Source organism: Trichechus manatus, unplaced genomic scaffold, assembly GCF_000243295.1.
Source record: "Trichechus manatus latirostris isolate Lorelei unplaced genomic scaffold, TriManLat1.0 scaffold00021, whole genome shotgun sequence".
NCBI classification, from domain to species: domain Eukaryota; kingdom Metazoa; phylum Chordata; class Mammalia; order Sirenia; family Trichechidae; genus Trichechus; species Trichechus manatus.
Window position 1 is genome coordinate 5,459,496 of NW_004443957.1, and position 16,025 is coordinate 5,475,520.

At 40.2% G+C, this 16,025-nt stretch overlaps 1 protein-coding gene across 1 annotated transcript in view; it reads left to right on the plus strand.

Annotated features, from left to right (window-relative positions):
* Positions 1-16,025, plus strand: part of PCNX2 (pecanex 2) — a 343,407-nt gene that overhangs the window by 20,611 nt on the left and 306,771 nt on the right. The window contains exons 2-4 of the mRNA XM_012554495.2: positions 11,147-11,352; positions 11,938-12,058; positions 12,800-12,836. Of these exons, the coding sequence (XP_012409949.1) occupies positions 11,147-11,352; positions 11,938-12,058; positions 12,800-12,836 (364 nt within the window). The remainder of the gene's footprint in view (positions 1-11,146; positions 11,353-11,937; positions 12,059-12,799; positions 12,837-16,025) is intronic.

Consider the following 16,025-nt stretch of genomic DNA (forward strand, 5'->3'; position numbering starts at 1 on the left):
ACAATAAAGACTGCAAGTTGTTCAACCATTACCATTATCCATTTCCAAATTTTCCCATCAGTGCCCCCCTAAGAAGTGAATCCCCCCTTTCCCCTTCCCTTCTGACTGTCCCTGATTATCACTAATAAACTTTAGTCTCTATATCCTTGCCTATTCTAGATGTTTTGTGTAAGTGGGATCTTACAATATTTGTCCCTTTGTGTCTGACTTGTTTCACTCAGCATAATGTTTTCAAGGTTCATCCATGTTGTAGCATGTATCAGGACTTTATTTCTTTTTATGGCTGAATAATATACCATTGTGTGTGTGTACCACATTTTACTTATCATTTATCTGTTGATGGACATATAGGCTGTTTCCACCTTTTGACTCTTGAAAATTACATGGCTTTTGACATGTCTAGGTAGCAACAATTTAAAAGATAATACTGAACATGGTTTAGATAAATAGCCATTCTTGAAAATTCAAAGGGATGTATGTACAAGGCAAGTCAATGAAGCACTATTTGTTATAGCAAATGTCTGAAAGCAGCTGTCCATTGATAGGGAACTAGTTGAATGAATTATAGTACATCTATACAGTGGAGTCCTTTGCAGTTGTAAAAAAGGTATGAGAAAATATACTGCTCTAGAGGGACCTCCATGTTCTATAGTTAAGTGGAAAAAGAAAAAAGAAGATAGGTATTGTCTAAAAAGGGGGAAGAAAATATGAAATATACATACAGTTGCTTATGTTTTCAAAAAGACGCAGTGGAAGGATAAATTAAAAAAAAACTAATTAAAAAAAAAAAAAAGATAGTTCCCTATAGAGGAAGAGAAAAAATGGAGGAAGACAATTGAGATGGAAACAAGGAGTAAACCTTATTTCATAGTTCGGTGGCATAGTCAAACAAAAAGTTATTTCAAATGACTTTAAACAAAATTTCTAGGACTACTGGGATATAACCTAAAGATGAAAGAACCTAAATTGCATTCAGTAACTTATTGTTATCAATAAGATTTTATGTTCTTATTTTAAAATTGTATGTGTATTGAAAAGTAAAGAAAATAAATAATCATGTTAATATCTTTAGGAATCAAGATTTCGGCAATCAGAGAAAACAGATACAAATATAGATCAAAAAAGTTGTATAAAAACCTTGTATTCCTTATTTGAATTGAATATGTCAGTCTGAAATCATGTGTTTTTTTTTTTTCCCCAAGGGAATTCGTATTTTCTCGTTCTGTCTATTGAGAAACCTAGAAGCAATGATGACCCAATAGCAATGGACAAATCTAGCCTTCAGATATGGTCTCTAAATTCCATTTCCTCTAAAAGGAACTAAGGCTCTTTGGAGAAATGGCCTATTCCAGTCCTGGGGCAGGAAATGTACCAATCCAACCCAACCCGACCCACTGTCATCGAGTCAATTCCGACTCATAGCAACCCTATAGACAGAGTAGAACTGCCCCACAGGGTTTCTGAGGCTGTAAATCTTTACGAAAGCAGACTGCCACATTTTTCTCCCACAAAACAGCTAGTGGGTTCAAACCTCTTACCTTTCAGTTAGCAGCCAAGTGCTTAACCACTGCACCACCAGGGCCTAAATGCAAAGAAGCTATCGAAGTTACTAGGGTCATGCAAGATGGATATGGGAGCAAACTTGAAGACACTGGCCAAAGATAGGTCAACTTGAGCCCCCATGAAATCATAATATAATTTTACGTGTTTAGGAGTGGGGTGCATCCTGTACGAGGGTGGAGGAACTTAATTCTATAGTATGGGAGCTGCGCTGGATATGAAAAGGGTTCACCTCTACCACCTGAATGGCTGGTATATCAGCAGTGAGACTTGCTCCTAGTGCTATACCTGGGTTGTGGTTGGCTCCAGAATGGTATGGAGTGAAGGGCATCAGTATCTCCAGTTGTGAAGGACTGGAGAAGCAAAGCTGACAATAAAGAACAGACATATAATCTATACTCATGTCTCTTGATTATCAGAAAATCTTTACTTCCTAGAAATCTCCACTCCTGCTTACAGAAATGGATTCCCCCATTCCACCACCAGGCACAAGTCTCCAAGATCTTTCCTAACTCTAACCCTTGAGATTGGGCTCCTGATCTTCCCTTTCCATCACAGTGGTAGCTGCCTCTCAATGTACTGGTCTCATTGATATGGTGTTGCTGCTGCAGGATCCTTTCTCCCCTCCACACACCCCACATTTGTCATCTCAAGAGAACTGAGCAGTCCTGGCAAGCAACCCAGTCTGGGATCCTTGACACCGTGCCATGAGTCAGCTACTTCGGTCCAGGCTTTTCCCTACCCTTAGCTTTGTCAGCTCCTGAGGGAAGCACAGTTTGCCCTTGCCACTGTTTGTAGAGCCTTGGAAATGGGCGTAAGGAAGATCAGGGTCCTACATTCCTGCTCAAGCCAAGAAAGGGTACATTGCCGACTGTGTGTAAGAGTAGACTTGACTCTTGCATTCAAGGAGGCTATAATAACTTGTAAGGAGAGTCCATAAAAGTGTGGTAACTTTTGAGTGGCACAGATAATAGTTGATTTGGAAATCAGAGTGCTTACCACATAGCATACACTAAACCATTTACTAACTGATTGATCAAAAAAAAATGATAGACACAATCTATGATACTGAGAAGAAAGATGTATCCTGGCATTTCTCATCCTTGTCATTACTTCTTAGTGTTTGTTTGGCTCCGTTCCGCCCCTGTTCCTTAACTCTGGACCTTCTCTTCAAGTCTGTCCCTGCATTTCATTATCTTCTTCTCTTCTGGAGAATCAGGTTACTCTGATGGCTTCATCTGTTACATCTGGGCAAATGATATATGCCCCTGCCCCTGCCCTCACTTAGACCCACTGCTCCATCTCTTGCATTATCTAATTCCTGCATCCATGGTCAAAGCACAGCTTCTCTGTGAAGCCCTCAACAACACTCCCAGTTCTCTATGATCTTTTCCACTTTCTCTAACTGGACTGCCTGGAGGCTCAGATAAGACAGTTTATGTGAGTGTCACTTTGTATTGTTTATATATCACTTCGTGCACATTAATCTTATCTCCCCATTTAGGTTGTTTACTCCTTCAGGACAGAGGCAGAAGACAGCAGAGCATACTCCAATTATGTAATGGTCAAGAACCTTGGAGGCCCAAGGGTTTTTGCTGGTGAAAAGTTTTGGAACTAATATAAACAGTGTTGGAGTAGTATCTTAGAGTTCTCTAAAGACACAGAACTAGTGGGGTATACGTAATATCATATGTGTGTATGTATATGTATATTATTGTCATTTTTAAACTTTACTTCAAGAAACTGGCTACACAATTGTGGGAAGCTGGCAAATCCAAAATCCATAGATCAGACACCGAGAAAAGTGAAGAGTGAGGGAGTTCTGGAAAAATGTCTATTACCGTCTGGAGGCAGAACACACTCTAGGGAATCTCCTTTTTTTGCTCTCAAGGCCACTAATTGATTGAAGCCCACACACATAATGAAAGGTAATCTGTTTTTCTTAGGCCAGCTGATCTAATCACATGTAATTACTTCATAATAGCAACTACTAGTGTTTGACCAAACGACTGGGCACCAGAGCCTAGCCAAGTTGACACATAAAATAAACCATCATAGTCTACTGCTTGTCAACTTGGCACACATACGTATCTCCTCAAACCATACATAATCTCCAAGTAAAGACAATAACAAAGTCATATTTCTGCCTAACACAATACAAGTGTCCTATATTTGCACAGGGGAGTGATGTGGTTAAGATGGTGTTTGAGAGGGACTCTCCTGAAAACTGAGGATACAAGTGGGTGATTATCAGGCAGGTCACCATCGGCTCCCCCAGCAAGGACTGAGGAAGGACTTGATAAGGGCCCACGAGGCTCTGTATACCCTGGCTCCTCCCACCTTTCCAGCCTCATCTCACTCCTTTCTCCTCCTGCCTGTCACCAGGGCTGTCAGCTGCACAGGTCTGCTTATGTATCTTTAATGCCAATTTATATCTTTGCATGCTCTGTTCCCAGTGAAATCTCCACACTTGCCTTTCCTAGTTAACTTCAGTTCATCCCTCAGTGCTCAAGGTAAATATCAGTTCCTTAAAGGATCATTCCTTGACACTCCAAACTAGGTCAGGTCCCTTGTTGGATGAAAATTAATTTTGCAATTGATTGTAATTAGTCTATGCTAGGATGGAAGCTCCTTGAAAGCAGAAAATTTGCCTGTCTTGTTCACAGCACTTGGTACAGAATACGTATTCAGTCAATACTTGTTGAATACCTGAAAGGGTAAATGAAAATGAAGTTTGATCAGCTTTATGGCTTGAGCTAGCAGTGTGGGACTTCCCCTTGTACCTTACTATGGGCAGTGAGCTTGTGTTGGAGTGGATGGAATTTGGACTTGAGCAGCATCTCTCTTGATTTTACCAAATGGAAGAACAAAACAGGATCTCTCTTACTGGTTGTCTCTGAAGTGGATTTGACAATTCAAATTGCTCTGTCTGAACCTTGTCTTTTTGGAATAACCCCAAGGTCTTCTAACAGTTATAGAACTGGTCAGGATTCCAGAAGCATGAGCTAGCAGGTTCCAAAGCCTGTGTCTGCCCCCGGTGGCATGAATATCCAGGCTAGGCAGGTTCCCACAGCAGAGAGAACACTCTGGCACGCAGCAGGGTAATCTCAGCACTCCGTGATCACTGCATGAATGTCAAAAATGAACATGAGTGTTACTTTTGCAGGTTAATGCCTTGTTTATTAGGCCACATATTTTGAGAAACATATTTTCCAAATTACTTGATGCTTAACGTTTAAGGAAGAAAATTCAATTTATTTTACCCACATTGATGGCATTTCAAATTTTCTTGCCTTCTCTAAGAGCACTATATTGAATGTCATTAACATTTTCTTTGTAATTCTATATATATTATTATGTTTTGGTAGTGATGTATTAAGGGATGATGTTTCTCAAAATGACCACAGAGTTGCTTTTGCTTTTTTACGGTTTTTTTTTTTTTTGTAATTTTACTTTTCCCACTTACCATGCCTTATAACATTTTTGTACCTACTTCTATCTATTCCTCACTCGGCATCAAATTTGCTTCTATTTTTGCTATGGACTGGTAAACCAAATTTATTAGGCTTATGATGTGCCACACAAATGAATTATGTCTAGCTGAAGAGCATAGAGCTTCCAAATGAAGCTCTAAGTGACAGTTCTTTGAGTAAAGTGTATGAACTTTGCTAATAGACATGGTGACCCAATAAGTAGCACTCCCTTTTCTGAGCCACTTGAGGAACATGAAGGAGTGAAAGAGATGGGGTTCAGAGTATCACCTTCACTGCTGATGCAGCTGACATTAGGAATGTGACTTGTACTACAGGCAAGTTGACTTCCTCATTTTGAACCCCAGAGTTATACACACTGTCCTACACAGTCAAAGGGAGTGGGGAAGGCCTCTGATGTGGGCCCTGACATTGGAACCTTGCAGCGTGGAGGAGCCACTCAGGACACACACTTCCAGTGTCCAGCCCACTGCTCCCAAGGGAGAATGTGATGAAGGCGTGAGGCAGGCATGCACAGACCCCGCAACCTAAAACATGCCCCAGAAATCAGTAAGGAAGGAGTGAGTCAGAGATGCAGAGAGGCCAGCTGTGCAGAGAGAATAATCACCTCTCCTGAAAGCCAGAGGAGTGCGAAGCACTGTTTTTTCTGACAGTAAAGTGTTCTAATGGGCCAGAGCCTTCTTTAAAATTTCTTCTGAGTCCAAGGTTCTCTGTCAGGTAACTGGGATTACTGGGTAAATAACTTGTGGTTGAGAGGAGTTTTATGATCAACTCTGTAGTGTAGCCAACTATGTGCTTCAGCTTCTTCACTTTAAAAATGAAAATATTCCTTCCAGCAATCATCTTCTAAATTAGTTTGTGAAAGGAAATTGATGAAGTGCCTTTATGAAGTACACAGAGAGAAAGTTTGAAACCCCCAAAAGCATCCTTCTTTTGGTCTGCACCCTCAGTCTCTGGGAAATGGCTTATTTTCACTGAACACAGGCATCTTTTATAGCTAGTCCTTACTCATCCAGATTACTGCTCCAGCAGACCACTCAGGAGATGGGAGGGTAGCATGACTGTGGGCCGTTGGGTGGGCTGTGAACTATCTGGGTCATCCAACGGAGAGGCATTTTGAGATTGTGCCGAGTCCTGAGATCCAGTCTCATGAGGTGTGACAATATTTGTAATTGCTTGTTTGGTAACAGCTTACTGTTTTTCATGAAATTTTGTCAGAAAAAGAATAGTCGAATTAATTATTATACTGCTAGTTATATTAATAATGGGCCAGAGAACAACATACAGCTTTTCTTTAACTAAAGGATACAGTTGTGAAAATGTCTTCTCTTATCAGAGGAGTTGCTGGGTGTTGCAAACAGTTAAGTGCTCAAAGTTAGAGGTTTGAGTCCACCTAGAGGCTCCTCGGAAGAAAGGCCTGGTCTGCTTCTGAAAGGTCACAGCTTTGAAAACTCTATGGAGCAGTTCTGCATAGATGGGTCCAACTAGACTTGATGGCAACTATTTTTTTTTTAAATTATTAATCAGAATGTGTTAAAATGGTAAGTTCATGGAGATTAAGAAGAAATTATGATTCCCCTGGGAACAAGTAAGCTTTTATTCACAGTCTGAATATACCTTACATCAGAAGGGATAAAGCTGTGATGTAAACTAAAAATAATATTATAGCTACTCATCTCTGACCCATTCTTTCCTAACCCCCCTCCCCCGTACTTCTAAGGAGAGCACATCCCAGAAGTTGGAGCTCTTTTGCTGACTGGGCCTGATGACATCCTTAGTAAAATGACCTTGAAAATGATTTTCAGTTATGTCTCTGGGATATAGAATTGGAGGAGCTTGGTAAGAGTTTAATTGCATGACATGAATAAAGAGATATTTGGGAGAAAGGCTAGATTCTGTTTGGAGGGTCTACTGAAGCGAGAGTTTTTATAGGAATCATGAGAGCAGGGAATTTGAGGAAGAATAATGTGCCATGTATGCCATGCTGTAAAACTTTCCCTCTCTTCCCAGGAAATTTTGAGTAAAATCTCTGTCTCTCACTAGGGCCTGGTGAGGTGTTTTGGTTTTCTGGGGATATGACACAGTGCCACGTGGTCCATCATGGAGGGTGAGACAGGCTGTTCTCACTGGGGCTGCAAACGAGATACTAATGCTCATGGTAACTTCAAACTCTTAACTTACTGCCTTCTCTTGATTTCAGCATCACCAAACTTGTGCTAAAGTTTGTATTTATAAGCATAAATTTAAAAGTATTATCTGTTCTTATTGTGGCAAGCCAGTTTTTTTCCAAATGAATTTTCCTAAGAGCCACATATAATCTTTTTCTCTCCCCTTCTTCTTCCCTAAAGGAGCCCTGGTGGCACAGTGGTTAAGCGCTCGGCTGCTGATCTTAAGGTCGGCAGTTTGAACCCACAAGCCACTCCACAGGAGAAAGATGCGGCAGACTACAGCCTTGGAAACCCTATGGGGCAGTTCTACTCTGTCCTGTAGGGTTGCTATTAGTTGGAATTGACTGGATGGCACACAACAACAACAACTTCTTTCCTAGCATTCTTTTCCCAGTGCCTTAGGGTTTTCTCAGTATGTCTCAAAGTAGATTATATGTGGCTCTTAGGAAAATTCAATAATTTAAATAGAAGCTTCTCCTTGGAAAAGGAACCCCTATATTAAGTAGGTTAAGCAATGCTGACTGCTACAGCAGATAACACCCCAAATCTCAAGAGTTTAATGGATCAAAAGTTTATTTCTTACTCATGTTACATGTCCATCTTGGGTCAGTAGCGCCTCATTCCACAGAGTCAGTCAGGCACCTAGGTTGAAGGAAGTTCCATCATCTTGTGGATGTTCCATCTGGAAAACATGGCCTTTGAGATCACCAAGTAAAGAGGAAAAGAGGGGGATAGAGAAGGCATCCTAGCTCATATTTCACCATACCTATTCAGTCTGTATGCTGAGCAAATAATCCAAGAAGCTGGACTATATGAAGAAGAACGCATCATCAAGATTGTAGGAAGACTCGTTAACCACCTATGTTATGCAGATGACACAACCTTGCTTGCTGAAAGTGAAGAGGACTTAAAGCACTTACTGATGAAGATCAAACACCACAGCCTTCAGTATGGATTACACCTCAACATAAAACAAAAATCCTCACAACTGGACCAATAAGCAACATCATGATAAATGGAGAAAAAGATCAAAGTTGTCAAGGATTTCATTCTACTTGGATCCACAATCAACACTCATGGAAGCAGCAGTCAAGAAATCAAAAGATGCATTGCATTGGGCAAATCTGCTGCAAAAGACCTCTTTAAAGTGTTGAAAAGCAAAGATGTCACCTTGAAGACTGAGGTGTGCCTGACCCAAGCCATGGTATTTTCAGTTGCCTCATATGCCTGCAAAACCTGGACAATGAATAAGGAAGACCAAAGAAGAATTGGCGCTTTTGAATTGTGGTGTTGGTGAAGAATATTGAATATACCATGGACTGCCAAAAGAAGGAACAAATCTGTCTTGGAAGAAGTACAACCAGAATGCTCCTTAGAAGCAAGGGTGGCGAGACTACGTCTTACATACTTTGGACATATTGTCAGGAGGGATCAGTCCCTGGAGAAGAACATCATGCTTGATAAAGTATAGGGTCATTGAAAAAGAGGAAGACCCTCACCGAGGTGGATTGACACAGTGGCTGCAGCAGTGGGCTCAAGCATAACAATGATTGTGAGCATGGCGCTGGCCCAGTCAGTGTTTCATTATGTGGTACATAGGGTCACTAGGAGTTGAAACTGACTCAGCAGCACCTAACGACAACAAAAGTGACACCAGCCACTCCTGCTCATAGTCCATTGGCCAAAAGTAGTCACATGGAAGTGGACTAACTGCAGGGGAGGCTGGGAAGTATAGGGGAGTGTGTGGAATGTTCGTTGTTCTTTATAGATGTTGTCGAGTTGGCTCTGACTCATCATGAACCCATGTACAACAGGCAAACATTGCCCAGTCCTGTGTCATCCCACAATTGTTGATATGGTCGAGTCTATATCAGACACTGTTCTGTTACGATCCATAGGGTTTTCACTGGCTGATTTTTAGAAGTAGATCTTCAGGCCTTTCTTCCTAATCAGTGTTATGTAGTCTGGGAGCTCCACTGAAATCTGTCCACCATGGGTGACTCTGCTGGTATGTGTAATACTGGTGGCATAGCTGCCAACATCATAGCAACATGCAAGCTGACAGATGGGTGGTAGATGGAATATTTAGATGGGTGACCACTAACTGTCTCTGCTACGCCTGCCAACCAGAGAACTATGAAGCCTAAATTGTATAAAAATGTAAATAACTTTTGAATATAATTTGTTTATGACAGCACTCTGGAATCCATTGTACCATATAGAGTTTCCCCTTCTTTTGCCACTTTTCTCAAATTAACCTTCTAGCTTTAAACTGAAATGTGAAAACCTAAATAATATAGACACATTAAGAAAAAGTGGTGGTGGCTATTAGTGGCCCCCTATCTCTTGCTCTTTTTAACGTGTCTATATATTGCTTGAATTGTTTCACGGCGTCACATCAAGATGCATATGTAAATGTGAAACTTACCCACTTCCAGATAGGGACCTGGATTTATCCATTATCTATCTATTTATCTATCTGTCTGTCTATCTGTCTCTCTCTAATATTATCTTGTGATTTTTTTATTCACTTATTTGTTGGTTTATATTGATGTGGAGTTTTTTTGCCTTAAAAGTGAGTCAGTGACGGTGATAATTCCTCATTTCATCTTATGGTTGTTGGTGATTGTGTTTCTCTTTCTTTGAAATTCTTTTTGCTGGGCTGTTCTGTTTCAAGGACCATTTTACCTTGATGCTAAACCCCAGATGGGCTGGGGCAGGTTGGCAGGTTGGCGGGGGCTGCTATAGGAGCAGAGCTGGACAGGGCCATGCTGTGTGTGGACCTGGCTGTGTTCCAGGACACAGCACAGACCACGACTCATTGCTGGATCTCTGAAGTCCTTCAGGGAGGCCTAGTGATGAAAGGTTCTTGCTGTTCATTGAGGCTGCCCTTTGTATAGTCCTGGGACACTCTAGAATCTGTCTGCATTCCAAAGGATTTAGTTTTAAGAAAGGTCATTGAGCCTGTAATGATCCTTGGTCCTGGGAAAGAACTAGGAGGTATGTGGGAGATCCTAGTAGATCCTGGTGGCGCAGTTGATTAAGCATTTGTCTGTTAACCAGAAGGTAGGCAGTTTGATTCCACCAGCCTCTCCTTGGAATCCCTGTGGGGTAGTTCTACTCTGTCTTATAGGGTCAGTATAAGTTGAAATCAACTCAATGGCAATGAGTTTAGTTTTGATTTAACGGTGGGAGTTCCTAAGGGGTGGGGCAGTTACTAACATGGGCCCCAAGTGATTCTTTTTGTTTCTTGAGAGGATTGGACAGAACTGAATTGAACTTTATCATGATCTCCATGTTAAGATAACTTGTCACTGCTGGACATGCCCTTCTTCCTCCTGGAAGCAGTATACACCCTATTTGGTCTCTTGTCTGTGTCACCATTCTAGGGAAATCCATGGCCCTACAGATGTAAGCCTAATGGGAGGCTTGGGAGGGGAAGGAGGGGGACACAATGCTAATCTTTCTCTTCCTCTCTTTCTGGACTCTCCACAAGGCTCTTTGTGTTCCATTGAAGGAAACAACATCTAAACGGCCTTCTTCTGGCCTTTGAGAACAGATGTGCAGGAAGATAGGATTAAGCTATAGAAAAGGGGAAGGTTCACCTTGTTCTGTGGGTTCCTGCCTGCAAATCACATGTTGCTCACCAACCCACCTAGTACAAGAACCTGAGAAACAAGAAAGACTAAAGGTGGTGGTGGGGGAGGGGGGGAGGTAGCAGCTCTTTCTCCTCAAATATTATAGCCAAGAAAACTTATAAAATTCATAAAATTTAATATCTTGCTTGATTTATGTTCAATAAATAGACAAAAAAATGCGTTCAGATTTAAAACAAAGACAAAACAAAAAAAGCAATCCTGTAATTGAATGACTATCAGTGTTTACTAAGCTCAGGGCTTCATATTTTCTTTCTTTTTCTCCTTTTAGGCTTTTCCTCCAAATGCGTTCACTGTATTTTTTTACTGCAGTTCAGTGACTATATTCTTCACAGTAATCAAATTGGTCAGTTATCGCCTACACCTCATGTTTGACAAAGGGGAAGTAATTCAGCAAAAGCCCTCCAAAAGGAAAGAGAAGCTCCATAAAGACAAAGAGGCCAACAGTGAACATATAACTAATCACAAAAATCCGAGGTAACTTTTCCAATTAATGTGTCAGTTCATAATTAAAATGCTCTAATTTTGATGAAAAAGATTTTTCTCACTTTGTAGTTGTTTATGAAAATATGCCAGTACAGGCAGACACAGATATATATATTTTAAAAATATTTTTCAGTTAGGCATAAAATTGATTTTCGTAATCAAGATAGTTTAACTGTCTATCAATATGGCCTTATACCCTGATCTTAAGTTTGTTTGCATTAGGCTTAGCACTTTAGTTCAGTATTTTTATCTTGTCATTTAAATGCTTACAGTATTTTTAAAAATAACATCCATGTTTGTTAATATGAAAGTAATAAAATATTAAGTAATTCTTGAGTAAGCATCATTGCCTCTATTCTTGTCCTTATTTCTGATTGTTCTGTGAGAGAACATGCCCTATAATTTAAAAGTAATGTTTATAATGTTTACTACTCTCCCTTAAAAATGAGATTTTTATACAGTGAAGAATATGACAAAATGGACCTGGAAGAAAATTTGATTTTAGACTAATACTGAAAGAGTCATGTTTCTATTTTGTTATATAATCACGGTCTTGTGTTTCTTGTGTTGGATTAGCAATAATAGACAGATTAACAATGGCGAAAAGGAAGAGGCCAATAGCAACCTACCCACGCCTCCTCTCCACCGCAGCTCCCGCAGGCAAAGCATAAACTCTCACCACTCTTCCGGGCTATTGGTTAGTGCTGTTTTCCTCTTTCATTTTGTTTTTGTGTTTGATTCCTCTTTGAATGGAAGTGTGCAGTGGCAGCATTTTTACTTTGCGTGCAGACTAGCTGTATATTCATAAGTTCTGGTCCCTGTGTTAATGGAATATCACATCCTCAGAGTGTGGAAGCAGCCTGAGGCACGCACTTGGGACCATAGATGAACACCCGATCCTGTGCTGCAAGTACTCTGGCCCCGGCCACTTCTGTCTTCTCCCCCAACTTTTTAGCAGGCTCTATTTATTCTACTGGAGCCCTGGTGGCGAGGTGGTTAACAGCTCAGGCTGCTAACTAAAACGTCAGCAGTTTGAATCCACTGGCCGCTCTTTGGAAACCCTATGGGGCAGTTTTACTCTGTCCTTTATCATTGCTATGAGTTGGAATCGACTCTACGGCACAACAACAATTTATTCTAGTATAAGTAGTGCCTTATTCTCTCTCCTTTTTCCTTCCATAATTATCAACCCCCCTTAATCCCAGTACAGCTCTCTTGCTTGGATGTCTACACTTACATGTATATATATATATATCTTTTTTTTTCTATTCATTTTTGCTACCCATTTTATTAGAAGATTGAGGAGAGTGGGCACTCTGTTGTCTCCTCCTTACATGCCTTTTAGAAAAACAGTGGCTGCTGATCAATATCTGCTGGCTGACTGGAAATGTGCCGTGAGCTGAGTCACATATTGATTTTTGTTCTTTCATTTATTTAGGAGTTGCCAGCACAGGAAACAGTGGAAGACCTCAGAGGTAGAGTGCTTATTATCATCATTTAATATTTTATCACAGTGTTATCCTCAGAGCAGTGAAAAATATTTTTTTATAAAACAGAATACCAGTGAATTAATTGAAAATAAGGACTATAGGACTACATAATTATCTTTTATTTTTCATTGTGGTGAAAATATATACAACAAAACACACACCAGTTTAACAGTTTCTATATGTAGAATTCAGTGACATGGATTACATTCTTCAAGTTGTGCAACCATTCTCAATATCCTTTTCTGAATTCTTTCACCACCATTAAGATAAACTTTGTGTCCCCTGAACAGTAACTCTCCGTTTCCCCTGTTCTCCCACCCCTGGTAACCACTAACAATTTTTGGTTTCTATATATTTACTTTATGGAGCCCTAGTGGCACAGTAATTAAGAGCTTGGCTGCTAACCAAAAGGTTGGCAGTTTGGATCCACCAGCCACTCCTTAGAAACCATATTAGGCAGTTCTACTCTGTCCTCTAGGGTTGCTATGAGTCGGAATTGGCTCTACGGCAAAGGGTTTTTTTTTTTATTTGCTTATTTCATATAAGTGAGATCATAAAGTATTTGTCCTTTTGTTACTGATGTATTTCACTCAGCATAAGTTTTGACTCAAAATGGATCACAGACCTAAATGTAAGAGTTCAAACTATAAAATTCTTAGTAGAAAACAAAGTCATAAATCATTACTTTGAATTAGGCAATGGCTTCTTATATATGACACCAAAAGCCCAAGCAGCAAAAGAAAAATTTGATAAATTAGACTTTATCAAATTTAAAAACTTCTGTGCTTCAAAGGACAACATCAAGAAATTGACAAGACACCAGCAGACTGAGAGAAGGTATTTACTTTCTTTCAACCTAAAAAACATTTGTTTCTTTTTACTAAGATTTCACTTTGTCTTTTGATTACCTTCAGAGGGCTTAGAGAAGATTTTTTGAAAGCCTGAGTTAATCCCTTTTTTTCTCTTTAATTCCATTTTCTTCCAATACAGTCATGCACTGTATAATGTCTGTTGAGGCAATAGTCCGACCACATACACATCTGTGGTACTATAAGTTTTTTTTTTTTTTTTAAGGGAAAGCAGCTCTTCTTTAGTTTATTATTTATCCCTGATGGCTTTAAAGACCCCAAACCCAGACCCTTCTCATCTAATTGCCCTGGCTAGAACCTCCAGTAAGGACATTTTTGAATAAAAGTAGTAAGAGTGGACACTGCTGTTTTGTTCCTGATCTTAAGAGAAAAGCATCCAGTCTTTCACCATTAATTGTTATCTTAGCTGTGGATTCTTTACAGATGACCTTTATCAGGTTAAGGAGGTTCCCTTCTTTTCTCATTTTGTTGAGTGGTTTTTCAATGATGAAAGTTTGTTGGATTTTGTCAAATGCTTTTCCACATCTGTTGAGATGATCATGTGATTTTTGTCATGACGGCTTTACTGATTTTCTTCCTAAGTCATTGATCACTCCTTCTCAGTGTTGTTTATTTGGCCTGTCTTAGTCATCTAGTTCTGCTATAACAGAAATACCACAAATGGATGGCTTTAACAAAGAGAAACTTATTCTCTCACAGTCTAGTAGGCTACAAGTCCACATTCAGGGCAACAGCTCCAGGAGAAGGCTTTCTCTCTCTGTCAACTCTGGAGGAAGGTCCTTGTCATCAGTCTTCCCTTGGTCTGGGAGAATTTCAACGTAGGAACCTCAGGTCCAAAGGATGTGCTCTGCTCTCAGCACTGCTTTCTTGGTGGTATGAGGTCCCCCTGTCTCTCTGCTTGCTTCTCTCTTTTATATCTCAAAAGATACTGGCTTAAGACACTATCTAATCTTGTAGAGCTCATCAATATAACTGCCGATAATCCATCTTATTACATCATAGTGATAGAATTTACAACACACAGGGAAATCACATCAGATGATAAAATGGTAGACAATCATACAATACTAGGAATCGTGACCTAGCCAAGTCAACAGATATTTTTGGGGGACACAATTCAATCTGTGACAGCCCCCTTCTGTTGTTTGACACTTAAAGGTTTAAACGCCCCAGGTCTTGATCTTGGGTCTCCTTTCCCAAGGTATGAGATCACCAATGGAGAACTTATCTGGCTTACAAAACCTTGTATATTTTGGACCCTGCCTAACTTGTTGATCTCCCTTCCTCTCACTCTGCCTTTGCTCTTCTCCTTTAGCCTCATGGACTTCTTTCTGCTCTACAAATATGATAAGGGAGTTACCACCATAAGATCTTTGTGTTAAATGCCTTTTCTGCCTGGAGTGCCCTTTCCTCCCATCTTGTAAGGCTGGCTTCATTTTTTTATCATTCATATCTCAACTTGAATGCTATCTCTCGGTCAGGGAGACTTTCCGTGACCATTCACTATAAAGTGTACCTGTAGAATCAAAATCATGCAGGAGAAATTCAAATCACCAGGCAGAGCCTGAGAAAAGGGATCTTTGGGTAGACTCATAAAACACTCATAATATATTTTTATAGTTTCATTACCTCACACATCACATAATTGTGATTGTACAGATTACTAGAAACAAGGGTCATTTCCTGACTTAAAGGATGATTTCCAAAGAAAAGGGAAGGAGGCCTTTTCTCAACTGCATATAGTTAAGAGTCTGGATTTTGGCATTAGAGTGTAGTCTCTGTTTACTCAAGTCCTCCTTCCTCCTAGAATCTGTTCCTTAGTTCTCAGACAATTCTAAAACTGAATAGGTCACAGAGACATCATGACACTAATCAATGTACTTAGAACGTCTGTACTGCCTCAGCAGAAACCAAACTCTCCTTCTGTCTTCATTCATTCTTTATTACAGGCCCCACCAAATGTGACAGTAGAAACACAGTAGTAGTTTACCATCTAATTATTAGATTGTCTGTTAACACCTACCTATGAAACACTGAGGATCCCTCGGTGGCTCAAATGGCCAAGAGCTCAACTGCGAACTGAAAGGTTGGTGGTTTGAACCAACCCAGTCATGCCTTGGAAGACAAACCTGGTGTCTTAGGCTGGGTTCTCTAGAGAAGCAAAACCAGTAAAGTGTATAAATATATATATATAGAGAGAGAGATTATATCAAGGAAACAGCTCACGCGATTGTAGAGGCTAGAACGTCCCAAGTCTGTGGATCAGGGTAGAGGCCTCTCCCAAGTCACACAGCTGCAGAAGCTG